This window comes from Mobula hypostoma, chromosome 5 (assembly GCF_963921235.1).
Source record: "Mobula hypostoma chromosome 5, sMobHyp1.1, whole genome shotgun sequence".
Classification (NCBI taxonomy): Eukaryota; Metazoa; Chordata; class Chondrichthyes; order Myliobatiformes; family Myliobatidae; genus Mobula; species Mobula hypostoma.
In genome coordinates this window covers 46,976,133-47,003,867 of record NC_086101.1, presented here as the reverse complement: position 1 = coordinate 47,003,867, position 27,735 = coordinate 46,976,133, and the positions used below count along the sequence as shown (strand labels likewise).

Here is a 27,735-nt window from a genome sequence, read left to right as displayed (position 1 = left end):
TAACAGGTTTTGAAACCTGGGCCTCTGTACTTCCCTCTGCAACTGGATTCTTGATCTCCTCATTGGGACACCACAGTTATCATGATTGGTGATAACATCTTGCTGACAATCAATACAGACACACCTCAAGGATGTGTGCTTAACCCACTGCTCTTCTCCCTCTACATTGTGAGTGTATGGCTAGGCACAGCTAAAATGCCACCTATAAATTCACTGATGACACCACTGTAGCTGGCTGAACCTCAGATGGAGAAAAGGAGGCACACAGGAGTGAAATAAATAGGCTGATCGAGTGGCATCACAACAACCATGGACTCAACACCAGCAAGACCAAAGTATTGACTGTGGACTTCAGGAAGAGGAAGTCGGGGAAACATACACCTGTCCTCATTGTGGGGTCAGCAGTGGAAAGGGTGAGCAGCTTCAAGTTCCTGGGGGTAATCATCTTGGAGGATCTATCCTGGGCCCACTATACTGATGCAATCACAAAGAAGGCATACCAAAGAGCTTCATTAGGAGTTTGAGGAGATTTAGCATGTCACCAAAAACTAGCAAATTTCTACAGATGCACCATAGAGAGCATTCCCACTGGCTGTATTTCTGTCTGGTATTGAGGGGCCAACGCACAGCTGCTGATAGGTGTAGACTCAGTCAGCTCCAACATGGGCACAACCACCCCCACCATTGAGAACAGCTTCAAAACGTTCAGAGGTGGCTTCCATCATTCCAGGTGGCTGGGGGAGGAGGTATGAAGTAAGAAGCCGGGAGGAAGTAAGTGGAAAAGGCAAAGGGCTGGAGAAGAAGGAATCTGATAGGAGAGTGGATGATGCAAGAAAGGGTAGGAGGAGGGGCACTGGGGAAGGCAATAAGCAGGTGAGAAGAGGTGAAAGGTCAAAGTGGGGGAATGAAAAAGAAGGAAGGGAGGGTGAAATTTACCGGAAATTGGAGAAATCGATGTTCATGCCATCAGTTTGGAGGCTACACAGATGGAATATGAGGTGTTGCTTCTCCAACCTGAGAGTCGCCTCATCGTGGCAGAAGAGGAGGCCAGGGACCAACATGTGGGAACCAGAATGGGAATAGGAATTAAAATGGCTGGCCACTGGAAAATACTGCTTTTTGCAGATGGAGCTGAGGTGCTCGAAAATGAGGTCCCGCAATCTATATCGGGTCTCACCAATGCAGAGGATACTGCATCAGGAGCACCAGATACAGTGGAGAACCCCAACAGACTCACAGGTGAAATGTTGCCTCACCTGGAAGTTTGAGGCCCTGAATGGAGATAAGTGGGGGTGTGGGGGGGGGACAAGAGAGAGACAATTGGGAAGAGTAGCACTTCTGCAGCTTGCAGGGATAAGTGCTAGGAGGGATGAATTGACAAGGGATTCATGGAGAGAGAGCGACCCTGCAGTAAGTAGAGATGGTGGGGATGGTGGCGGGGGGGAGGGTGGAGGTAACTATGTCACTTTTCTATCTGTCATATTTCTCCACAAAGAAATAGAGGTTTGTGTTCTATAACCACCCACATGACTTAGTGATTTTGTTTTGCATCCAGAGAAAACAAGTTCAAGGAAATGAGAACTTTATTTGGAAATGGTCAGGGTAACGGTACTCTATGGATAAGGGCTTACCTGTTTTCCCTTTCATACATTTCTTTGGAGCTACTTCGAAGATGTTCAATTTCCTGGTCTGTTTTTATTCGAATCTGTTCCAATTCATGTCGAAGTTTGTCTTCATATTCATTTTTGTAATGGTCCCTTTAAAAGGAATTTCAAACATATTAATATGCATGCCATAAAAACTATAGTCTCCTAATTTACATGACATGATTGAGATTCTTAGAGCTATTAGATGCATCTCACTTGAGTAAAGTCCACTTCAAACTTGATTTTGAAGATGCGTACAAAATTTAAACAGTTGTTTCATTTTAACTTATCAAATAGAATTTTACTTGTTTCAACACCATTTAGCTTTTGTAGCATCAGTTTGAGAATTCCTGATCCACTGTGATTCTTAGATCTATTATCTCTAAATATGAAGATGACAATGCCATTGCTCTCTGAGCTATCTTAATGCAGAACAATAGTGTGGACTACTAAATAAATGGGGAGAAGGTTCAAACATCAGAGGTGCAGAGGGACTTAGGAGTCCTCGTGCAAGACTCCCAGAAGGTTAATTTACAGGTTGAGTCTGTGATAAAGAAGACAAATGCAATGTTGGCATTTATTTCAAGGGGAATAGAATATAAAAGCAAGGAGATAATGCTGAGGCTTTATAAGACACTAGTCAGGCTGCACTTGGAGTATCGTCAACAGTTTTGGGCCCCATATCTCAGAAAGGATGTGCTGTTACTGGACAGAGTCCAGAGGAGGTTCACAAGGATGATTCTGGGAATGAAGGGGTTAACATATGAGGAGTGTTTGGTAGATTTGGGCCTTTACTCACTGGAATTTAGAAGAATATGGGGGGGGGGGAGATCTCATTGAAACCTACTAAATGTTGAAAGGATTAGATAGGGTGGACATGGAGAGGATGTTTCCTATGGTGGAGGTATCCAGAACTAGAGGGCACAGCCTGAAAATTGAGGCTTTTAGAACAGAGGTAAGGAGGACTTTTTTTTTTTAGCCTAAGAGTAGTGAATCTATGGAATACTCTGCCACACTGTGGTGGGGGCCAGGTCCGTGGGTATATTTAAGGCAGAAGTTAATAGTTTGCTGATTGGTCAGGGCATCAAAGGATATAGCGAGAAGGCAAGTGTACGGGGTTGAGTAGGATCTGGGATCAGCCATGATGTAATGGCAGAGCAGACTCGAAGGGATGAATGGCCTAATTCTGCTCCTATGTCTCATGGTCTTATCTCCTAAACATGCAGCATGCCCCTACTACCTCTACCTAGATCAACAAGGAATACTGTCCTCATTGACTCATTTCTTTCTTTTATGCCTTGATTCTTTTTCCTCCTCTTCTCCAATCTCATATCACTTACATCCCTGGCATCTCTGATGTCTTCACACTTTGATAGAAACCTGGAACTAACTAGCTTATCATCATCATGGATGTCCAATCCCTCTGTTCCTCCATCCTGCATCAGGATGGCCTGATGACTTTGTGATCCTTCTTTGAAATGAAGTCCAAACAGTGCCTCCCCTACTTTGCCATACTGAAAACGCTTTCACATCAAAAAATACTTTAATTCTCCATTCACTTTTTTGAAGTAATTCCTTTATGGAATAAGTTGAATAATCTTTACTTCAGTTCTTACTCAGGTCCTTTCCCTCATCTCTTTATCCGGCACATTGATAACTATATTCATGCTGCTTCCTGCACTCAAGTAAGAACTCAAATATTCCTTTCATTTTGTGCTGGCTTCCATCTTGCACTCAATTTCATCTTTCACTCTTGCCTTCTTTTTAAGCAATCTATCTCCATTTCAAGAATGAGTAAACAGATAACATTCACTTGAAATCTACAGAATCTCAGTAATCTTGATGACAGCTGATTCCCTGTACCAACGTGATTCCATTTTCCCATTTTCTCCAGCTGCAGTGCTTCCAAACTGTCTTCCTTTTTCCTTAATCTTGGTTTTTCCTTCACTACAGTAAGCAGGTACCTCAATCAAGTCAGTTTTATTTTCTCTACTTCTGCATTCACCTCTCCCCATACCACTCCACTTTCTCCTCCCACAGAGAAAAGGTAGTGTTCTTTTGTTGTTACCTCTCACCACATCTACCTCCAGTTATTTTTTGCCACATTCAATGGGATGCCACCACCAGTCTTTAGCAGTCTACCTCTTTTAGCATTCCCAAAGAACCATGTGAACAATTTCCTGGTTCACACTTTCATCACTGTCAACACTCACCCCACTTCTCATGACACCTTCCTGGGTAACCACAGGAGATGCAATACCCAACCTTGTACATTTTCCTTTCCTATTAGCGAAAAACCAAACAAGTCCAATCCAGCTAATTACTGCCCATTCTACACACATTCATCATCAAAGTTTTAAAATCTATCTATCAAGCAGCATTACTCATTATGTTTAGTCTATTCTGGACTTCATCACAGCTTTTGTCCAAGCCTGTATAAGAGCATGGATTACCCTTGACGCAAGGATGGCAATTGAGCAAGTGCTGCCCTGGTAAAGCTGAAGTCTATGTGTAAGGTATAAACCCAGTAGCTGGAACATAACTTGCACAAAGGAAAATGGTTATGGTCATCAGCAATCAATCATCCTAACCCCAGGACATTATCTTAGCTGCAACCATTAATTTTCCCTTCAAATTAAGATCAGAAATGGGAACATTTGCTAATTGCTGCATAATGTTCAATTCTATTCTCAACCCTTCAGCAAATGAAGCTGTTCTTGCCTGTATATGGCAAATCCAAGACAACATTAAGGTTCAGACTGATAAATGGCATTTAATGCCACAAAAGTGCTACACAATATCCATCTCCAGAGAACAAGAGAAAGTCTGACCAACGGCCTTTAACATTTTCAGTGGCATTACCATTGTTGAGTCTTCCATCATCAATATCTGAGGCACAATTAGAAATTCAACTGGACAGCAAAATACTGTGGCTCATCTCCACTCACCTTGAGATATCTACAACCTTCATGAGGTGGTGCCTCAAAAAGGCAGCATACATTAAGGACCCTTGCAGTCTGGGACATGTGCTGTTCTCTAGAGGAGGTACAGGAGCCTGAAGATCCACATTCAAAAAGTTTTAGGAACACTTCTTCTCCTCTTGTTAGATTTCTGAACAGTCCATGAACTCACAAATGCTGCCTTGTTATTCCTCTTTTGCACTATTTAATTTTGTAACAATTTTAATGCCTTGCACTTGTCATGTGTGATGCCAAGCAGAGCTACCGGACGGATGATGCTAATGAGAGAGATAACCGAAGACAATGGAGAAACATTCAAAATGCTAGTAAGAGAGAAGAGCGAGATTAATGAGAAAGAAACACAATTCAGATATTGACAGACCAGTTGCTTTGAACCTGAACTGTTTGAAGTTTGATGGACAGGTGATACCCCAGCAGGGGGATAAAAAGAGCAGGTTTGCTAAGGCACGACACACGCCACGAGACCCTGGAAAGAGCAGTGTGCCCCCACAAGTTGGTGGGAGTTTGGAGGACCGGTTCGCGGGAACCGATCAGAGGCTCACAGGGTGTAAAGGTACGATTGGTGGGAACCTGGGGTGTGTGTCTGCCCTTGCCTGGGTGCCGGGTTCACCGCGGAAGAACGATCGTATCCGGAATGGAGGGGTCACAGTCCGTGACCACAGCGGGATTAGAAGACATCAAAAGGTCTGCCCGAAACCAACTGCGAAGACATCAAAAGGTCTGCCTGAAACCAACTGCATCTCTCACTCTCTCCAACGATACAACAGCGACTACTTCGAACTGCACTAAACTGAACTGAACTCTGCTTCACTTAAGACTGATCATTTTACCCCTAGACTGCAATAGAGCTTGGTTGATTCCTATTACCCTAGTTCTGTGTATATGTGTGTATTATCATTGCTAACCTGTTACATATATATCCTTATGATTAGTGTACTGTATTACTTATTTCTTTAATAAAACTTTATTAGTTCCTAGTAATCACAGACTCCGAGCGGGTTCCATTTCTGCTGGTTTGGCAACCCAGTTACGGGGTACGTAACACACTGTACTGCTGCATATTGGGTAAGCTTCAGATGGAAAACTTCCATTCATTCTGCAAAGGTATCCCCAGCTTCTTTACTTCAGTTCGAATTAATTCCCAATCCCACTGAATTCTCTCTCTCGCTAACCTCACACTGTTCCAATAAAGCCAAATATAAGCAGATATTCTCTTTGTTCATTCTATCTGTTCTCCTTCTCTGCAATTTAAAATAAACGTACTGATTTCATAGCTTTGCTTAGTTCTGATGAAGAGTTATGCAAGATGGAAACATGTCCTTCAGCCCAACTCATCCATGCGAGTAATGATGCCCAAAAAGCTAGTACCATTTGCACACCGTTGGGCTATTTTCCTCGAAACCCTTCTAGTCAGGTACTCATCCAAATATGTTTTGAATTTTGTTGTTGTACCTGCCTTTACTTTCTCCAGCAGCTCATTGCATGTACATACTACACTTTGCATAAAGAATTTGATCCTCGAGTCCTTTTCCCGCTCACATTAAATCAATTCCCTCTAGTTGAACTAAAATCATTAAACTCAAATATTAATTTTATTTCTTTTATTGTTGGAGTTGTAAATTGTTAGTACTTTGTTTTTAATTGAGATTTCTAACATTTGCAGGCTTTTTTGATTTTCTATTTCCAATTCATAGGTGAACACTGTGACGGTGAAATATGTTTATTCAAAGGTGTATATTTATGAGCTTTAACACTGAATTAAATGTTAGGCACTGTACAAAAGCCAGTGTGCAATAATAAAATCCGTAATCATGGAAGGCACGCAATAAGGTAATTGACCACCTCCTGTGTTTGTGTTCTTGATCATCATGTTTTTGCATAAAATTTAAATAATTCAGTAGTATTCACTCATATGGATGTATTTATTATGCTTTGGAGAAAAAAGTATACTTAACTGAATAGAAAAAGAAGATTAGGAATGCCAACAGTTTAGGCAAAAATATTAATTGTGAAAGGACTTCTTAAAAGAAGAGAAAAAGGTAGAGGCAACACAAATCCTATTGCTCATTTTATATTCTGTAATTTGATGGAAGTCTTTATTATCAGTTCTTTTTTGCTACCATTTAAATTCTACATTATTTCCATATTTTATATTGCTTCTCTGATCTTGTCTGAGAAGGTCTAGAATGAATGAACTACATTTCCTCCAATTAATATCAACAGATGCTGCTTAACCCACTGAATTCCTCCAGCTTCTTGTTTGTGCTCTGCCATTAGGAGTGTCTTCCATAACATTAATCCATCTCCCTCTCTGGTCATTACTTTGAGTTGATCTGATGTCTCACAAACTTAGTGGTTCATTTGACTCTCAAATGCAGTTCCCAGAATGATGATTTCTTGCCTGATGAATTGTGCTTGAAGGTATTCCATATTGCAATACAAAATAACGTTAGATCTATTACCATTAATTCTGTGCAGGCTTACATATCAACTGCATTACCTCACTAATGTTCCCTGGAATCTATTCCTCCCACATTCTTATCAACTCCTCCCCTCCTTCAACCCAGATTCTACTATTCATCTACACGTTTTTGTAATGTGGGAAGATACCAAAGTGTCTAGAGGAAACATACGGTGTTACGTACTCCGTAACTGGGTTGCCAAACCAGCAGAAATGGACCACTTAGTTGGAGTCTGGTTTAACAGAAACTAATAAAGTTTTATTAAGGAAATAAGTAAGACAGTACTCTAATCGTAAGGATGTAAATACAACAGGTTAGCAATGATAATACACACGTGTACACAGAACTACGGTAATAGGAATCAATCAAGCTCTATCGCAGTCCAGGGGTAGAATGATCAGTCTCAAGTAACGCAGAGTTCAGTTCAGCTTAGTACAGTTCGCAGTAATCGCTGTTGTGCCGTTGGAAAGAGAGAGAGAGAATGCAAATTTTGATTCAAACAGACCTTTGATGTTCTTCACAGTTAGCTTTCGAGCGAACCCTTTTATGTCTTCTGTGGTCACCGACTGTGACCCCTCCGTTCCGGATACGACCGTTCTTCCGCGGTGAACCCGGCACCCAGGCAAGGGCGGGCACACACACCAGGTTCCCGCCGATCGTCCCTTTTCACCCTGTCAGTCTATGGTCGGTTCCCTCGAACCAGACCTCCAACTCTCAACAACTTGTGGGGGCACACCGCTCTTCCAGGGTCTCGTTATCTCGTGATCTCGTGGTGTGTGTCGTGCCTTAGCGAACCTGTTCTTTTTATCCCCCTGCTGGGGTATCGCCTGTCCATTAAAGTTCAAACAGTTCAGATTCAAAGCAACCAGTCTGTCAGTACTCTGACAACAGGAATTCTGCAGATGCTGGAAATTCAAGCAACACACATCAAAGTTGCTGTCAATACTCTGAAATGCGTTTCTTTCTCGCTAATCTCTCTCTTCTCTCTTATTAGCATTTTGAATGTTTCTCCCTTATCAACTCCTCCCTTCCTTCAACCCAGATTCTACTATTCATCTACACATCTTTGTAATGTGGGAAGATACCAAAGTGCCTAGAGGAAACATACGGCCATAGGAAGAATGTGCAACTTCCATATTGACCACACCACAGGTCATAAATGTAGACGGTGTAAGGCTGCAGCATTACTAGCTGTTCCACATACCTATTCTCCATGTCACACAGAAGAATGAGAAGTGATTCCAATGAGACATACAAGATTTTGAGAACAAATGACAGGGTTGACACTGAATGATGTTTCCTAAGGGTGAAATGTTTGCAGCAAAGAAGTCAATGTCAGAAATGAGGGGCCACTGTTTAAAACTGAGATGAGGTGAATAAATTGTTTTTGAGTATATAAGATTAGTTTTTAACCTTAAGATGACTGTAGATGCTGAGACATAGAGCAAAGAAGATGTAACATTCCAATGCATAGATTTGGAAACAAGTGACAGAAAATTTACAACAATCTCACCTGTGTTTAATCAGATCATCAGTGCTGGATTGCACAAGACAAGGTAAGGAGATACATCTGTAGAGAGCACCTGTAGTGTTCTGTGTAAAACCACATACCTTGAAACCACATATTTTTCATACATTTCTTCTCTAGCTCGCTTTGCCTCCTCAAGATGAGTTTGGAGGCGTTCTATGCGGTCCTCTTCATGAGCACACCGAATGTTCAGTTCCATATTTTGGCGATTCAAGTATTCTTTATCTTTTTGCAGCAAGTTAATAGATTGCTGCATTGCTGCTGCCTGAGCGAAACACAGAAAAAAACTTTTCCTGAAGATCACTGAATTTTTAGTATTCTATTTAATTTGAACAGTTACCACAGGAGCAATAAGTTCTAAACCCAGGGACGGCAAATCAGTGGTATGTGTGCCCAAGATAACATGCACATAAATTTTGTGGCATGCAGTGCTCCCTTCGATTCTTTAAATCTCACCCATAATAAAAAAACATAACAATCATCTTTAATGCCAAATAAAACAGAGAATGAGTTTTTACAATCCGAGAGCAGTGAGATGTTTTCACAGCAAACGTCCCATGCAGGCTTGGCGCCAACTAGACTGTAGCGAAACACACAATGTTGGATGATATGTTTTGAAATCCTCAGTTTGGTGTACACATCGGGATTTGGATAGTAAACAGATACAATAACAATATTATTTTGAAATTATATCATTTTCAATTGTATTTTAAAACGATTAATAAGTTTTGAACAGGTTTTCTAAAATGCTTTATTTATTTCATTTTGTCTATGCTAAACTTTTATTAATAGTAAAACATAATTAAGCAATACAACTCACCCTTTTCCCTTAACAATGTTCATTATTATTTGTCAGTGATAATCCCTACTCGGCATTACCACGGCATGCAGAAGAAATTTTTATAAGATTATCATCAATTTTGGCAGATGCTCTCATAATTGCCACCTCTTTCTATGGCTTGTTTGATGGTTCTGGGGCTGTATTCACTACGATTCAAAGAAATGGGAGGGTGACCTAATTGAAACCTAACTAATGGTGAAAGGCCTCGATAGAGAGGATGTGGAGAGGATGTTTTCTATGGTGGGAGGGTCTAAGGCCAAAGAACACCACAGAATTCTTTTAGAACGGAGATAAGGAGGAACTTCTTTAGTCAGAGAGTAATGGATCTGTGGAATTCTTTGCCACAGTCAGCCATGGAGGCCAAGTCTTAATGTATAGGAAAGGCAGAGGTTGACAGTTTCTTGATTGGTTAGGCCATGAAGAAATATGGGGAGAAGGCAGGAGACTGGGGCTGAAAGGAAAATTGTATCAGCCATAATGAAATGGCAGAGTAGACTCGATAGCCAAATGACCTAATTCTACTCCAATATCTTATGTTTAAGATTAGTGTTCCACAAATACTTCAAAAAATATTTAGTCATTAGTATTTAACATTCAAGTTTGCACTAAAAATACTCTGTTCTTGATTATACCAGCATTGTACCACTGTGGTGCACCATAGGCAATCAGGTTTTGATTTACCATTTATGTTAGTGTTGTGGTTCTTCATTGCCATAGTCTGGGACCATTTCCATTTCCCTCCATAGCTCAGACCAAATTAGAATGTAATTCTGAATTACCAGTTCTTTAGGGGTTTTGGCTGACATAGTGCCTATATTTGATTGCAACCCATAATGGTTAAAATTTGCAAAGTCCATCTTCCAAAAACACCTCAATCCCTGATACACAGCAAATCCTTTTGCTCAGCCTTCAATGTTCGCAAATTTTGGAGGTTGTGCAAAACTTTTTGTTTTAAAACTTTGCAATTTTTAATCATCATTCACTACATTTAAACCTTCTTCATTTTCTCCTTAGATATCTCAAATCAGAATCTGGTTTATTATCACTGGCATGTGACGTGAAATCTGTTAACTTAGCAGCAGCAGTTCAATGTAATACATAATCTAGAAGAGAAAAAAAATAAGTAAATCAATTACAGTATACATATATTGAATAGATTTTTTAAAAGTGCAAAAAACAGAATTATTGTATATTAAAAAAAGTGAGGTAGTGTCCAAGGATTCAATGTCCATTTAGGAATCGGATGGCAGAGGGGAAGAAGCTGTTCCTGAATCGCTGAGTGTGTGCCTTCAGGCTTCTGTACCTCCTACCTGTTGGTGACTGTGAGAAAAAGGCATGCCCTGGATGCTGGAGGTCCTTAATAATGGACGCTGCCTTTCTGAGACACCGCTCCCTGAAGATGTCCTGGGTACTTTGTAGGCTAGTACCCAAGATGGAACTGACTAGATTTACAAACCTCTGCAGCTTCTTTAGGTCCTGTGCAGTAGCACCCTCCCCACCCCCATACCACACAGTGATGCAGCTTGTCAGAATGCTCTCCACAGTACAACTATAGAAGTACCTAAAAGCTGTCATTTCTTTCCACCTCCAAAGATGAATCTGAATTTTAGTGAAGGTGGCAAAATATTAGGCCATTACTTTATTATTTTCCACCTTAACACAATTTGATGTGGGAAAATTTTAAGCACAAATTTATATTTAATAAATTAGTTAATTAATAATAATTAATTGCTATGTTTTACATTCCAGATACACCATTTTGTCCATGTTGAATGAGAGAGATGTGTTATCTAGGACACCGATATCGACACTTTTTTGCGTTAATGTGACCTTTCACATCAATATTGCATCAAAATATCAATCCAGATCCAAAGCCTGATTGCCTGACTGCACTACAGTGGTACAACACAGATATGATCAAGGCAGAAAACAAATATGGTAATATAGTGATTCTTAGTGAACAAACTTCCAGAGGCCAAAATTATTGACAGATACACAAAAATCTTAAGCTAGAAAATGAAATAAATTTGTATTTAAAAGTAACCTTCAGTAATATGAAGATTTAAAAAATCTCTTTGGTTCACAGTCCACAGGGAAGGAAATCTACCATCCTTACACTACCTGTCCTATTTTGTGACCCGAGACTAGAGTCGAGACCATCAATATGATTGACTCTTAATTAATCCCTGAAATGAATAAGGAAGCTTCTCAGTTTAAGGATAATCAGAAATGTGCAATAAATATCGGCCTAGCCAGTGACATGAGAATCCTGGGAATGGGATATATTATTAACATCAGCACCTCTTTGGATAAATCATTTCTCTCCTTAGTTTGTGCTTTGTGTGTGATTTCAAGTAGTTCCAGCCTTTTTCTGAGCTCTGAAGCCTCCGTATCAAGTGCATCTCTCTCTCTGAAACAAAACACATGAAACATAACATATACTTCACTGAGTTAAAAACAACTCAAATATATTTTTGTCCCTAAAACTTCTAATAAATAACAAAGAAAACAACATTTAATTTTTTTTAATCTTAAGATTTATCACAGTCTTTGTTTATGCAGTTCTCTGTGCATTTTTAAAAAATTGTTATTGTTGCCAATGTAATTCCAACTACCTAACCCTTTAAAGCAGGGGTTCTCAACCTTTTTTAATGCCATCTACCTTTAGCATTAACCAAGGGATCATGGACTCCAGGCTAGGAACCCCTGCTTTTAAGGGTACTTCATGGAGTTCTTTATGACATGATTTATAATGGCAAAGGGTTATCACCCTTCAATTGTCAGGCTCCTGAAGCAGTGTGGACAACTTCACCCTCCTCAACTATGACTGATTCCACAACCTACGGACTCACTTTCAAGGACTCGACAATTCATGTACTCAGTATGTATGTATGTATGTATGTATGTATGTATGTATGTATTTATTTATTTATTATTTATTTATTTATTTATTTATTGTTTGTTTGTTTGTTTGTTTGTTTGCACAGTTTGCCTTCTACTGTACATTGGTTGTTTTGTCAGTCCTTGTGAGTAGTTTTTCACTGATTCTATTGTACTTCTTTGTTCTACTGTGAATGTCTGTAAAAAATGGATCACAAGGTATTACATGATATCATATGTGTACTTTGATAATAAACTTACTTTGAACTTTGAATACAATGCCAACATAATATAATTTCAAGTCTGTGTGACACTATTATAATTCCTTTTGAGTAACCAACTTGCTGTTTCCAAAAACACTACCAGCTATCAGAAAAATTGATCTTTCCCTCTTGATATATTGAAAAGAGCCAAAGCCATTGTTTAAGCTACAAAGTTTGTATTTAGCAACTAATCATCTGTTACACATATGTGCAGAAAGGTGTATGTTGTAATTTAAACATCACAAGTCTCTCAAGTTACCATGTGCAATGCCATATTAGAACTGCTTACATGCATACCTTAGGTCAACCACGCACCCGTCATTAGGAACATTTTGTTTGTCCATGTATTTTGATCAGGCCAGGGTATGAGTTTTAAATTCAGTGTCAGGTATGCATACTGAAAATATTTACAGTATATTTCTAAGCTGTAAGTCATTGTAACAGTGTAGGATAATACTCCATACTGTCATCACTCATCAGTGTCAAGGTAGGATTTATTTTTAATTCTTGATATATTCTGAGTGAGTCAATATTTGAAATTGTGTGTCTAAGTGGTGCAAAAAAGTCATGGATAAAGCTACTAGAAAATATGAAATATGGACATACTTACCGTTTTACATGATCGTAATGCTCCCTCTTATAGTCTGACTGCTGGATAAGTTGTTTGGTGTCAGCTAGTTCCAATACAAGGCGCTGACAACGGACTTGCAGATCGGAGCGAGCTTTCCTTTCAGATTCATAGTTCTAAAGATTGCAAGAATGGAAAAGGTGAGTGTTAAATAATTAGCTTTTAATACCTGAGCAAATTAGGCAGCCCATGGCTGTACATAGCAAAACCTCTGCACTTTGGGTTGATAAATGCAAGTAAAGAATGAACCATGCAATGGCCATCACCTATGAGACTGAGCTTAATGATTTACCATGACTTTTGAAAGCATTACCATTGCTAAGTGCCCCACAATCAATATCCTACACTTAGTTTGTAGTCAATGGTGATCTTCTGTAGCCAATGCATTTATGTAAACTTGCCATGTAAATATTTGGATTACAGAAAATCTTCATCTGGGTTTAATGCTGCAAGTGAGTTACATCCTGATACCCAGAGTCTTTCTGCCATCTACAATACAGAAGTTAGTAGCATATTAAAACACTCTCCACTTTCATGAACAATACCACCAAGGAAAAATTAGGACTGCTAAAGTAGCACTCCATTCACTAACCTAAATGTTAATTCCCTCCAGCACCAACGTACCGACCGTATGGCGTGTGCCATCTACAAAGTGTACCATTTATTTATGATTCTCTGACAGCAGCTTCCAAACCCAAGCCTATGCTTCTGAAGACAAGTGCAGCGAGGGTGCAAGGAAACACTACTACCTTCAGGTTTCCTTTCAAATTACACAAACTCATCAGCAGAAATATATTTTGTCCCTTCATTGTTGTTGGGTTTAAACCATGAGCTGCGTAACCAACAGCATGTGGGACTGCATGCACCAGAAACACAGCTTCGTCTCAAGTGATCAGCTAGGAATGATAGGTAATTCTGGCCTTTTCAGTGACACCCCCAAGCCAAAAAAATGAATAAGATGTTCAAATATCCTTAAATCCATAGCTTCGGATTGCCTGAATAACTGCCCTCAAGAAAATGAAAGGACTATGAAAAACAGAATTGATTTTACCCATTTACCTTACTAAGTAAAAACTCTGATCTCAAACCTCTGTTGCCTTGCAACTATAGCCACTCATGGGGAAGACTTTGGAAGTAACCCCGAGAGAAAAATACGAAGCTGGAGTCCCTAAGGCAGTCCTACATTGAGCTCAATGCTGACTGGCAACTCCTGCGACCTTGCTGGTACCTAGCAACACACATCAAAGTTGCTGGTGAACGCAGCAGGCCAGGCAGCATCTATAGGAAGAGGCGCAGTCGACGTTTCAGGCCGAGACCCTTCGTCAGGACTAACTGAAGGAAGAGTGAGTAAGGATTTGAAAGCTGGAGGGGGAGGGGGCATCTCCCCCTCCCCCTCCAGCTTTCAAATCCCTTACTCACTCTTCCTTCAGTTAGTCCTGACGAAGGGTCTCGGCCTGAAACATCGACTGCGCCTCTTCCTATAGATGCTGCCTGGCCTGCTGTGTTCACCAGCAACTTTGATGTGTGTTGCTTGAATTTCCAGCATCTGCAGAATTCCTGTTGTTTGCTGGTACCTAACTGTATCTGTCTCCGCCGTTCCTTTGGGTTCATCAGACGGGTGAAGAGGGGAGCTTGCTACATGGGCAGCAACTAGCTCTCCATAATTGTACTGCTCAGGCTTGCGTATCTGGAGAGCTAGGACACAATATCCATGGTCAACTCTGATGATGGAGGCCCACACCTTACTTTACTAAAGTTTCAGGCAAATGAGTGGTAATTTGTGGAACTCTAATAAATACAAAAAAAACTATTATAATAGCAATCCATATTCTAAAATATTGCTACAATTGTTCTTTGATAAACAATCTATGTCAACCATTGCCAAAACTCCTTTGGTTGTTCAGAAAAGGTTAACAAAAAGAAAATTCTGCACAACCTTTTGGATCCTACATACTTAAAATTCTATGTTCTGGTGAAGTTAACAAGCAACTTGTGCCCATATATGCCTGCAAGATTATTAAAATAGAAAATACTTAACTTGCAGGAAAAATCTGAGCTGACAGGTAAATATTAAACCAAAAGTTTCACGGTCTTTGGTTGTTAAAATTAATAATTTTGCTTGAAAGCAATTAGATCTTTATAATTTTAAATTTATAATAAAAACAGCAACAATGATTAACATTATTGAATATAAATAACCTCAGCATATAACCCAGTACTCTATTAACATTTCATTCAAAATATTTTAAAACTAACAGCAGTCTTACAACTACATTCTGAACATCGTCCATGTCATTGTAAAAATAATATCAATTGAGAGACCAACTACTGTTGGTGTACCTGATGGTAAAAAAGTATTACATTTGGAACAAGAGAATACACAGCAGAACAAAAGGTGTCCTGAAAAGAAACGTAGATTGAAATGTGAGAAAATAACGTTTAAAGAAGTAAAGTTGTGACATTAGCACGTCACTAAACAATTAAAAAGGTTGTGGAAGATGCAAAATATTGCTCAAAAAAGCAGTGAGGTAAACAGGACTAAGTCATGCAATTAAGAAAAAAACTTGCATTTTATTCAAAACGTTCTTTTGAATAAATCCACTTGACATGACAGAGCAGCTAGAAACACGAGGACATGAAGAATGTCAATCCAGCCCAAAATCCTTTAATTTATTTTAAAGATAGCAAGAATTACCAACCTCCATTAAGCTATTTAGCTGGTTTTTCTGACAGTTGCTCTCTTCCCAAAGGCTAGCTTTCTTCTGTCGAAGCTCTTCAATCTCTTCTCGCAAGGGTCGGACTACTTCATAGAATCTCATCTATTAACAAATAATAAATCTGAGTTTCTATCTGGTTTAAAAGCCACACTTTACAAATGTAGCCAAGAAACTGCAGATGCTGTAATCTGGAGTGAAAACAAAGTGCTGGAGGAATTCAGTGGGTCATGGCAGCATCTATGGAGGCACAGGGATAGTCAATACTTCCGATTGTGGCCCTGCTTCATGAGTTCCTCTGGTACTTTGTTTTTTTGCTACTATTTACAAAATTAGAAAAGGAAACTATAGGGTAGAAACTAATTTTGTTGCATATGTTAAATATGAAATGTAGTAGTTTGCAAATTCAACTCATTTTATTAAAATTCATTCCACTGATGCCAATGTAGCAGAAAGTTGGAAGCAAAGTTCAATACGTAAATATTATATATTACAAAATTGGCACACACTACGACAGATGTATTTCAACTCCTATGTCTTTTTCCTAATCTGACGGTAACATGACAAGTATTAATACATGGCCTTTGAAGAAACAAAGCAACCACACTCACTCACTTCAGGGATGCGGCAAGCAAAATGTAGTGATGAGGCACAAGAGGAGGTATTAGGACAGATGAACAAACACTTGGTCAAAGGTTTAAAGAATGACTATAAGAGGGAAAGAGAAACTACAGACAAAGATTGAAGGAGGGAATTCCAGAATTGTTAGCTTTGAAGGCCAAGGGCACCTCTCTTTGGAGAACAGTGGACGTGTTGATGTGTGGGAAGAAAGTTAACTGCAAGTGATTTGCTTGCCATTATTGAGCCTGAACTCACCAGTAGTACTGTGAAGGGAGGAGGGGGTGATGGAGCAGTATGATGAGGCTGGGTAAGAATGATCACTTAAACAGGACCACACGGAAAATATGAATGCTTTGGACTTTTAGGAATAGCCCAAGCAAAATTCCTAAAAATAGCACCAAAGCAGCTCCGACTGCACTGCAGCTACTCAACCTTTACTTTGCTTTGTTGTCGCCAAACAATTGATACCAGACCGTACATCATCACAGCGATATTTGATTCTGCGCTTCGCACTCCCTGGAGTACAAATCAATAGTAAATATTAAAAATTTAAATTATAAGTCATAAATAGAAAATAGAAAAGGGAAAGTAAGGTAGTGCAAAAAAACTGAGAGGCAGGTCCGGATATTTGGAGGGTATGGCCCAGATCTGGGTGAGGATCCATTCAGCAGTCTTATCACAGTTGGAAAGAAGCTGTTCCCCAATCTGGCCGTACGAGTCTCCAAGCTCCTGTGCCTTCTCCCGGAGGGAAGAGGGACGAAAAGCGTGTTGGCTAGGTGGGTCGTGTCCTTGATTATCCTGGCAGCACTGCTCCAACAGCGTGCTGTGTAAAGTGAGTCCAAGGACGGAAGATTAGTTTGTGTGATGTGCTGTGCTGTGTTCACGATCTTCTGCAGCTTCTTCTGGTCTTGGACAGGACAACTTCCATACCAGGTTGTGATGCACCCTAGAAGAATGCTTTCTACGGTGCATCTTGGGACAGGGGCCTGCTATGGGTCAGATACATACATTGCTAAAACTATCAGCATTAGGCAGAATAGGCTGCACTGTGCCATCTTAGTACTTTACCCAAGCCAATACACATATGAGCTCTGTCTGATCAATAGCAATGTGTGTGCAACAAGGCAAGTCTTTTTAAGCAACACACATCAAAGTTGCTGGTGAATGCAGCAGGCCAGGCAGCATCTCTAGGAAGAGGTACAGTCGACATTTCTGGCCGAGACCCTTCGTCAGGACGAACCGAAAGAAGAGCTAGTAAGAGATTTGAAAGTGGGAGGGGGAGGGGGAGATCCAAAATGATAGAAGACAGAAGGGGGAGGGATGGAGCCAAGAGCTGGACAGTTGATTGGCAAAAGGGATATGAGAGGATCATGGGACAGGAGGCCTAGGGAGAAGGAAAAGGGGGGGGGACCCAGAGGATGGGCAAGGGGTATAGTGAGAGGGACAGAGGGAGAAAAAGGAGAGCGAGAGAAAGAATGTGTGTATATAAATAAATAACAGATGGGGTACAAGGGGGAGGTGGGCATTAGCTTTTTACTTGATTTCCAGCAAAAACCATGTGAAAGGGTTGGGTCAGGCACGTCTGAAGAAAGCTATAAATAGTTTTAACTTCATAATTAAAGCCAGGTTTGGTACACAAGGCATACTCCTTGAATGCAGAGAAGTATTTTGTGTAAGCAATATAATAGCACTCATTTGATATCAATTAAAATCTTTTCCCTTGCCTGGCAGCTTACTAGCTTACGTGTATTGCAAACAGAGAGGAAATTTATTTACTTTTGGAAAAGCATAGAGTACAAATTAACTGCAATCAAACATTTATTTTTTTAAAAATTCTACTATATACACATGAAGCAACCAGGTTGTAGGGTTTCTTGGGAACTTTCTGGTAAGTACAATGGTGCCATCTGGTGAGGAAAATACATCATAGCTGATCCAGAGGAGCAAAAAATGAAAAGTAAGCGGGATTGTTGCTGTGAATTATTGAGCATGAAGGTCTATATTTAATTGGAAATAATCGATGCAATTATTTACCACTTGCATTAAATTTATTTACCAGTGATAGGCCTAATATACCTTTAAGGGTTTATTATAATTTTGCAAGCTATAAATACCCTTTAAATGATCAGCCTTTTACTGATTTGCAAAATAAAAGCAACCATTCATTCTCTTCTGCTCTTTTCAGTCAGAATCAGGTTTAATACCACTGGCTCGTGTCATGAAATTTTTGTTTCACAGAAGCTTTACAGTGCAATACATAATAATAAAAATGCTATAAATTACAATAAATATAAATAAAAAAATAGATTAAATAAATTGTGCAAAGAGAGAGCAAAAAAAAATAATGAGCTCGTGTCCATTCAGAAATATGATGGTGGAGAAGAAGCTGTTCCAGAAATATTGTACATGTCTTGAGGCTCCTGTACCTGTTCGTTGATGGTAGCAATGAGAAGAGGACATACCCTGGGTGCCTCCTCTTTGATGAGGCATTGTTCATTGAAAATGTCCTTGATGCTGGGGAAGCTAGTGCCTATGCTGGAGCAGGTTGAGTTTACAACTGTCTACAGCTTTTTCCAATCCTGTACAGTAGCTCCTTAATACCAGGCGGTGATGCAACCAGTTAGAATGCTCTCCACGGTACATATGTAGAAATTTGTAGAAATAGCCACTATTGTGGCTTCTTTGCAATTGCAACAATATGTTGGGCCCAGAATAGATCTTCAGAGATGTTGACACCCAGGAATTTGAAACTGCTCACCCTTTCCACTACTGATCCCTTGAAGAGGACTGGTGTGTATGTTCCCAGACTTCCCTTTCCTGAAGTCCACAATCAATTCCTTGGTCTTACCGATGTTGAGTGCAAGGTCGTCGATCTATCTTGCTTCTGTATGCTTCCTCGTCACCATCTGAAATTCTATCAAATAGTTGTGTCATTACCAAATTTATAGAACTGTTTGAGCTGTGCCTAGCCACACAGTTGTAGGTGTAGAGAGAGCCCAGCAGTAGGCTAAGCGCACATTCTTGAGGTGTGTCATTGTTGATTATCAGCAAGGAGTATGTGTTATTTCAGATCTGCACTGACTGTGATCTTCCCGTGAGGATCCAATTGCAGAGGGAGGTCCAGAGGCCCAGGTTTTGGAGTTTCTTGATTAGAACTGAAGATATAATTGTGTTGAATACTGAGCTGTAAACAATAAATAGAAGCCTGACGTAGACATTGTTATTGTCCAAGATATCCAAGGTCAAACAGGCAGTAGCAGGAAAACAGTGAGATTGTATCTGAATGTAGACCTATTGTGGTGATAGGCAAATTGCAATGGGTCCAGGTCCTTGCTTACGCAGGAGTTGACTCTGGTCATGACAACCTCCCAAAGTACTTCATCACATTAGATGTGAGTGCAACTAGGAGATTATCATTGAGGCAGTTCTCATTGTGCACTGGTATGATTGTCACCCTTTTGAAGCAGATGGGAACCTCCAACTGCAGCAGTGAGAGATTCAGATGTCCTTGAACATTTCCACCAGATGGTTGGCACAGGTTTTCAGTGCCATACTAGGTACACCTTCAGGGACTGATTCCTTGTGAGCTTTCACCTTTTTGAAAGATGTTCTCATGTTGCCTTCCAAGACAGAGATCACACAGTCAACAGATGCTGCAGGGATTTGCACAAGTGTAGCTTCTCCCTTCCCAACCGTGTATAAAAGGTGTTGAGCTCATCTGGGAGTGAAGAATCACAGTCAGGCATGTAGTTAGGTTTCATTTTGAAGGAAATAATGGCCTGTGAACCCTGCCAAAGCTGACGTGCATCCAATTCCATCTCTAACTTTAAACAGAGTTGATTTTTCACTCTTAAATTAGCCTTCCTAGGATCACACCTGGACTTCTTGTATAGTTCTGGATCACCAGTCTTGAATGCCACAGACCTAGCCCTCAACAGACTGCGAATCTCCTGGTTCATCCAAGGCTTCTGGTTTGGGTATATTCGGTATGCTCTAGAAGGCTCACACTCATCCACATGGGTCTTGATGAAGTTGGTGACCACTATGGCATATTCATTCAGATTTGAAGATGAATTCCTGAATATTGTCCAGTCCACTGACTCAAAGCAGTCTTGTAGGCATTCCTCTGCCTCCCTTGACCATACCTTCTTTGTCCTCAGTAGTGGTGCTGTGATCTTTAGCCTCTGCCTATATGCCAGCAGAAGTACAACCAGCTGATCGGACTTCCCACTATCCTGTTCTTTCCATTGGTAACTCGTTTGCAATGATTTTTACATTTTTGTACATAAGCAATAACAATTTATAATCAGAATCAGGTTTATCATCACCGGCATGTGACATGAAATTTGTTAACTTAGCAGCAGTTCAATGCAATATATAATATAGAAGAAAAATAAATGTCTTATTCCGTATACATTACAGTATATGTATATTGAATAGATTAAAAATCGTGCAAAAAACAGAAAAACTGTATATTAAAAAAAGTGAGGTAGGGTCCAAGGGTTCAATGTCCATTTAGGAATCGGATGGCAGAGGGGAAAAAGCTGTTCCTGAATTGCCGAGTGCGTGCCTTCAGGCTTCTGTACTTCCTACCTGATGGTAACAGCGAGAAAAGGGCATGCTCTGGGTGCTGGAGGTCCTTAATAATGGGCGCTGCCTTCCTGAGACACCGCTCCTTGGAGATATGCTGGGTACTTTGTAGGCTAATACTCAAGATGGAGCTAACTAACTTTACAACCCTCTGCAGCTTCTTACAGTCCCGTGCAGTAGCACCCCCCACCCCCCCATACCACACAGTGATGCAGTCTGTCAGAATGCTCTCCAAGGTACATCCACATAAGTTTTGAGTGTATTTGTTGACATACCAAATCTCTTCAAACTCCTAATAAAGTATAGCTGCTGACTTGCCTTCATTACATCTGTATCAATATGTTGGGACCAGGTTAGATCCTCAGAGATCTTAACACCCAGGAACTTGAAACTGCTCACTCTCTCCACTTCTGATCCCTCTATGAGGATTGGTATGTGTTCCTTCATCTTATAATTCCGGAAGTCCACAATCAGCTCTTTCCTCTTACTGACACTGAGTGCCAGGTTGTTGCTGTGACACCACTCCACTAGTTGGCATATCTCACTCCTGTACGCCCTCCTGTCACCACCTGAGATTCTACCCACAATGGTTGTATCGTCAGCAGATTTATAGATGGTATTTAAGCTATGCCTATCCACACAGTTATGGGTATAGAGAGAGTAGAGCAGTGGACTAAGTACACACCCCTGAGGTGCGCCAGTGTTGATCGTCAGCGAGGAGGTATTACCACCAATCCGCACAGATCGTGGTCTTCCGGTTAGGAAGTTGAGGATCCAATTGCAGAGGGAGGTACAGAGGCTCAGCTTCTGCAACTTCTCAATAGGATTGTGGGATTGATGGTATTAAATGCTGAGCTACAGTCGATGAACAGCATCCTGCAATGTACATTTAAATAGTACCTACAATGTAGATATAGTAACTCAAGTCACTTCATGAGTTTTATCAAACAAAAATTGTTGTTGATATATTGGCAGAGATGGTGAAAACCTTGGCAGACAAGCGAGTTTTAAAAACAGTTTGAAAGGGGAAATAAAGGTACATACATTTATGAAGAGATTTCCCAGTCTTCGGGATTTAGCAGCTGAAGTCTTGGCCCAATGATGGGTCAATTAAAATTATGGATAAAAAAAGCTACCAAAATTAGAGCAGCACAGATATGTTGAACAGTTACAAAACTGAAAGACACTGAGAGATTGGGAGGTGTAAAACCATACAGGGATTTGGAAACGAGGGTGATAGTTTTAAAATCAAGGCTCTGCTTAACTAGGACCCAGCATATATGTCAGCAAACCCAAGGGCAGTAGGTAATAGGAATTAGAATATAGGTAGCAGAGCTTGGATGTCCTTATGCTTACGAAGACAACAAGAGCCCGTGGTGTTAAAGCAGGATACTAGCATGGATAGAAGATTGGCTAATAGGCAGAAAGTGGGGATAAAGGGGTCCTTTTCAGGATGGATGCTAGTTACTACTGGAGTTCTGAGGGAGTCAGTATTGGGACTGCAACTTTTCACTTAATACATCAATGGTCTGGGTGAAGGAATTGATGGGATTGTGGCCACCATTGCAGATGATACCAGATACAGTACTGTGGAAAAGTCTTCGGCACATGTAAAAAAAAATCTGTAATGCTTTCAGAAATCATGAAATTAAAACTTTCTAAATATCAAAAAAAATTACTGTAAAGAGCAGTAATCAGTAAAAAAAAAAGGAATCAGATCGATATTTGGTGTGACTACCCTTTGCCTTTAAAACTACTTCAATTATCTTAGGCACACTGTAGTGCAGTTATATAAGAAAATCGGTTGGTACATTGCTCCAAATGTCTTGGAGAACTTGACACAGTTCTTCTACAGACTTTGGCTGTCTCGCTTCCTTCTGTCTCTCCAGGTAATCCAGACAACCTCCATGATGTTGAGATCAGGGCTCTGTGGAGGCCATACCATCTGAAATCATACCATATTTAAAAAATCTAGGGTTCCTAAGACCTTTGTACAGTCCAGTAGATAGAGGGACAAATAGTGTCACTAAGTCAGGGAGTCGGCAGAAAGACTTAGACAGGTTGGGAGAGTAGGCAAAGAAGTACAGCATAGGGAAGTATGGGGTTATGCACTTTGGTAGGAAGAATAAAGTGTAGACTATGTTTTTAAATTAGGGGTAAATTCAGAGATGCAAAAGAATTTGGTATGCCTAGTTCAGGATCCCCTTAAGGTTAATTTGCAAGTTGAATTGGTAGTACAGATGTTAAGTGCAAAGCTAGCATTCATTTCCAAAGGACTACAACAGAAAACCAAGAATGTATTACTGAGTCTTTATAAGGTGTTGGTCAAAATGCATTTAGAATACTGTGAGCAATTTTAGACATCAGATCTAAGAAAAGATGTGTTGGCCCTTAAGAGGATCTAGAGGGAACTCAGAATGATCCCAGGAATGAAAGGTTTAACGTATGAAGAGGGTTTGATGGTTCTGGATCTATAATTGAAGGGAGTTCAGTAGCACGACGGGAGATCTCATTAAAACCTTTTGATACTGAAAGACTTGGACAGAGTGGACGTGGAAAGGATCTTCCATTAGCACGAGAATCTAGGGCGCGAAGGAATAGCCTCAGAATAAAAGGATGTCTCCTTAAACTGAGATGAGGAGGAATTTCTTCAGCCAGAGAGTGGTGAATCTCGAATTTGCTACTACAGAGGGTGTATTTAAAGCAGAGATTGATAGGTTATTGATTGGTAAAGATTATGGAGAGAAGGCAGGAGAACAAGATTGAAAACAAAAATCAGCCATGATTGAAAAGCAGAGGAGACTCAATGGGTCAAATGTTCTAAATTTGCTCTTACATCTTACGAAGACCAGTCAGCAAGAGACTGAATCATGGAAATTTACAACATTGGAGACAACTTACACCAAAGATAATACTAAGCTGGTAAATCCCACTACTTTCCAATATCTGGATATTCTTAAACAAGGTGAGATATTTTGTCTCCACTGCAGTTGGGATAGTTGCATAGGTCTTCTCAGTCCATCATTTAACATATTTAGTTCTCAGCCCTATTTTACATTCTCCAGTTTCAATATAATCAATACAAATATCAATTCTAACCAACCAAATTTGCATCTTTAATTTTTTTCCTCCACATAATTTCAATCCATTTGCACAATTACTTTCATAGAAATTATACATGACTGCAGTGTAAGGCAATTAAATATTTTCTGCAATACTTCTTTGTGTCAAATGAGGACATTACAGTGACATACATTTTGCTTGTACTTACAGATACATATTCTGGGATGGAAAGCTGATCTTCAGGTCTAGCTTTTAACTCCAAGTACTGATCTTCAGTCAGATCCAAATCTCGTAAACTGCGGCGAATGTCACCTGCTCGTTCTTGCAGCTGCTGATTTGTCTGTTCAAGTTGTTTCTGCCTTTCTAAAATAGTCTCCATTTCTTGCTTTCTTAGATCTTGGCGTCTTCTGCTCCATAAACCAAAATCATCTATTAGCACAGACTTTGCTTACCATTCTAAAAAAAAGCATGCATTTTGTTTGAGTAAATACGTACCTAACATTGACAGGGATGGATCAAAAGTGATTTCATTATCAAACAGAGATCCCAAACTTGCATATTTCTTGCAAATTCTGATTTCTGTTCTTCCAGCTTAGCTGATTAGCTTGAAGTGCACTAAATGTGTCCTTATTTAGATTAGTTCACAAGAGCAAAGATTTCTCAACATTTCATTATATATTGAAACATTGCTTTATTACCCCACAGATATTTTGTCTGAGTTGCAAAAAAGAGATAGTCATTCATTTCATGAAGGGAGGCATTGCACATTCTCCTGTCTACATCAACAGTGCTAAGGTTTAGAGCTTCACTCTCCCAAGAGTGAGCATCACCAATAAATTGTCGTTGTCCAGCCATGTGGCCAAGAAAGCTCACCAATGCCTCTAATTCTTCAAGAGGCTAAAGAATTTTTGCAAGTGCCGATCGATCCTTAGCAATTTTTATCAATGCACCGTAGAAGACATCCTTTCCAGGTGCATCATGGCTTGGCAACTACTCTATCTGTGACTGCAAGAGTCTTGTAGACACCGCCAAGAATTCTGTCTATACTTCTTGCTGCCTCAGTAAAGAAGCTAGCAAAATCAAAGACCCCATCCATCCGGACATTGTCTCTCCTCCCCACTCCAGTCCAGCAGAAGATGTAAGAGCCTGAAAGCATGGACCACCCAGCTCAAGGACAGCTTCTATCCAGCAGTTATAGGACAATTAAATGGTTCCCTAGCACAATCTACCTTGTTAAGACCTTGCAACTTCTTGTCTACTTGCAGTGCACACTCTCTGTACACTATTTTGCATTCTGTAATTGAATTACCTTGTACAGCGATGGTATTGGCTTTACTGTCTGCAAAGCCCTGAACACAAAAGGAGATTTTAAGCCCTATCCAATTTAGGTATCCAAATGTACCTTCACTATAGAGAGGTTACACTACATCAATCTACTCTTTAAAGACTAGTTTCTGTGGCGAGGTCTAGCTGCCAATATCTACTAGTTGGAGATAGTTCAAGTTAACAAAATAGTTGAAACAGTTTATTTTATTTTTAATTACACATTTAAATTTCAATGAATAATTCACAGACATTTAACACACAAAGCATTTCTGATTTATAAAAGATTTCCAAATTACAGAACATTTACAAAGGATTTCCAAACAATTCTTATTAACTAAAAAAACATACCAACTAGTGTCCAATAGTTTTTTTCTTTCTGTTACCCAGTATTTCTGTCACTCTACTCTCCTAACAATCCCCAATGTCTAACATTTATACTGTTCTGCTACAAGTTGACATTATTTTGCATGTGATGCTTTTCCAGATAACTTTGCCTGGACAATGTAATTCACATAAATAGTCCAAAAACTACTGGGGACAGAGGTCCCAGACACCCAAAATTAATGCTGTGAGAGCTAACTTTCTGAGTACTCAACCATCCCATCTATTGGTTGATCAGCTATTACGATGACCATGTTAAATGTGATAAGTGACAAAATCAGTCTGGTCTGCAAACTTCTTTGAACTTGGTCACTATAGTGTAAATAACTTAGCAGGTGTTCTCTGGTTTGATGTAGGCCAATTTACATAACCCCATTGTCTTGTGCCAATTACAAGACCTCAGTTTTCTTGTTTACAACAAGTACCAAAAGGAGCATTGGTTGGAAATTTATCTTTGTTGCAAGCAACTCTGACCCTTTGGACAGTCATGTTGCTGTGCTAGAAAGCAATAAGCTTCTCGGGTCCTGGAAAGTGAATATCCATCACAGTAGTGAACCATTGTAATGAATTCATCTGTACGAACAGTGTAAAAGACAAGCCTTTCACTGAACATGTGAGTATAGGAAACTTAAACCTAATGAAAACCGAAGGTTAATATTTGCATAACTGGGTATAAGGATGCTAAATGTTGAAGCACAGCAAACTCACCTGGCATCATCCTGCTGAACTTTCAGTTGATTTTCCAAACGGACTTGTAGTAATTGTTTCTGGTGAAGAGAATCATTCAATCGTTCCTCCAAATCTTCTATCTACGTCACAAAGAAACATGGAAGGAGAAGTGCATTTGTGGATGTGTAGATAGAGGGTGGGTAGTCTGGACTGAACTTGGATGGTTCAAAGCAATGTTTCGCTGCAAAATTTTCAAAAAGCCTGAACTCTCTAAAAAGAGGTTAATAACTGTAAAATGCATCCCTGGTTAACAGGTCCAAAAGCTCACTGGCTATGACCAGCAGTTTCAGAGGGACTGCTCACATTCAGCTCCCAAATAAGAAAAACAGATTTGGGCATAGAGTCATGTTATCATATTTCAGTATTAGACATAAAGTTTTAGGATTCGGAAACAGGCCCTTCAGCCCGAATCGCTCATGCTGAACAAGTTATCCAACTCTGTGAATCCTATTTATCTTTGCTTGGTCCATATCCCCAAACCTTTCTTATCCTGTACCTGTCAAAATGTCTTTTAAATATTATAATTGTATCCATCTCTTCAGTTCCTCTGCCAGCTTGCTCCATATGCACCCCATTCTCTATTTCAAAAAATTGTAGTTCCCTTTTAAATCTTTCCCTTCACACTTCGGCCTGAAACTGAAGACTGAGGCTTTTCATCTTATTTGTGCCTCTGTCCTTCTGCTCCATGACAGGGACTCATTCCTTGCCTCATCCTGGGTATTCATTCTGTCACTCAACTCACAAAACAAATTCTTTTCAACACTGGGAATGATGTATTTTTTTTATTTTACTTGTGTTACTCTCTCACTGTAGGTTAATAATGAGTTAGCTATCATCTTGAATTCAACCTAACAGCAACGTAGCTCTGAAATGCATGGAAGATAACGATGAGAAGACCATTACCAATAAATAAGCATGTTAGAGTAAATATGATTTGGGTAAACACAACACATAGAAGTTCGTATGTTCTTTAAGGGAAAGCAGTACTGTTACTTATATGAGTAACAGTACTGCTTATATTATACACCAATGCAAATTTACTGTTTGCCAGCAAGCTATAATTTAACTCACACCAGTAGAAA

General features: G+C 39.8%; 1 protein-coding gene across 6 annotated transcripts in view; it reads right to left on the bottom strand.

Annotated features, from left to right (window-relative positions):
• pibf1 (progesterone immunomodulatory binding factor 1) overlaps positions 1-27,735 on the bottom strand; it is a 180,361-nt gene that overhangs the window by 119,648 nt on the left and 32,978 nt on the right. For all 6 annotated transcript variants that reach the window (XR_010018032.1, XM_063048444.1, XM_063048441.1 and 3 more), the window contains exons 3-9: positions 26,633-26,733; positions 24,426-24,624; positions 15,929-16,048; positions 13,212-13,345; positions 11,760-11,868; positions 8,701-8,882; positions 1,632-1,757 (exon numbers count right to left, since the gene is read on the bottom strand). Coding sequence is in view for 5 of the 6 variants with exons in the window: in XM_063048444.1 (XP_062904514.1) it covers positions 1,632-1,757; positions 8,701-8,882; positions 11,760-11,868; positions 13,212-13,345; positions 15,929-16,048; positions 24,426-24,624; positions 26,633-26,733 (971 nt within the window). In the remaining variant the exon portion in view is untranslated. The remainder of the gene's footprint in view (positions 1-1,631; positions 1,758-8,700; positions 8,883-11,759; positions 11,869-13,211; positions 13,346-15,928; positions 16,049-24,425; positions 24,625-26,632; positions 26,734-27,735) is intronic.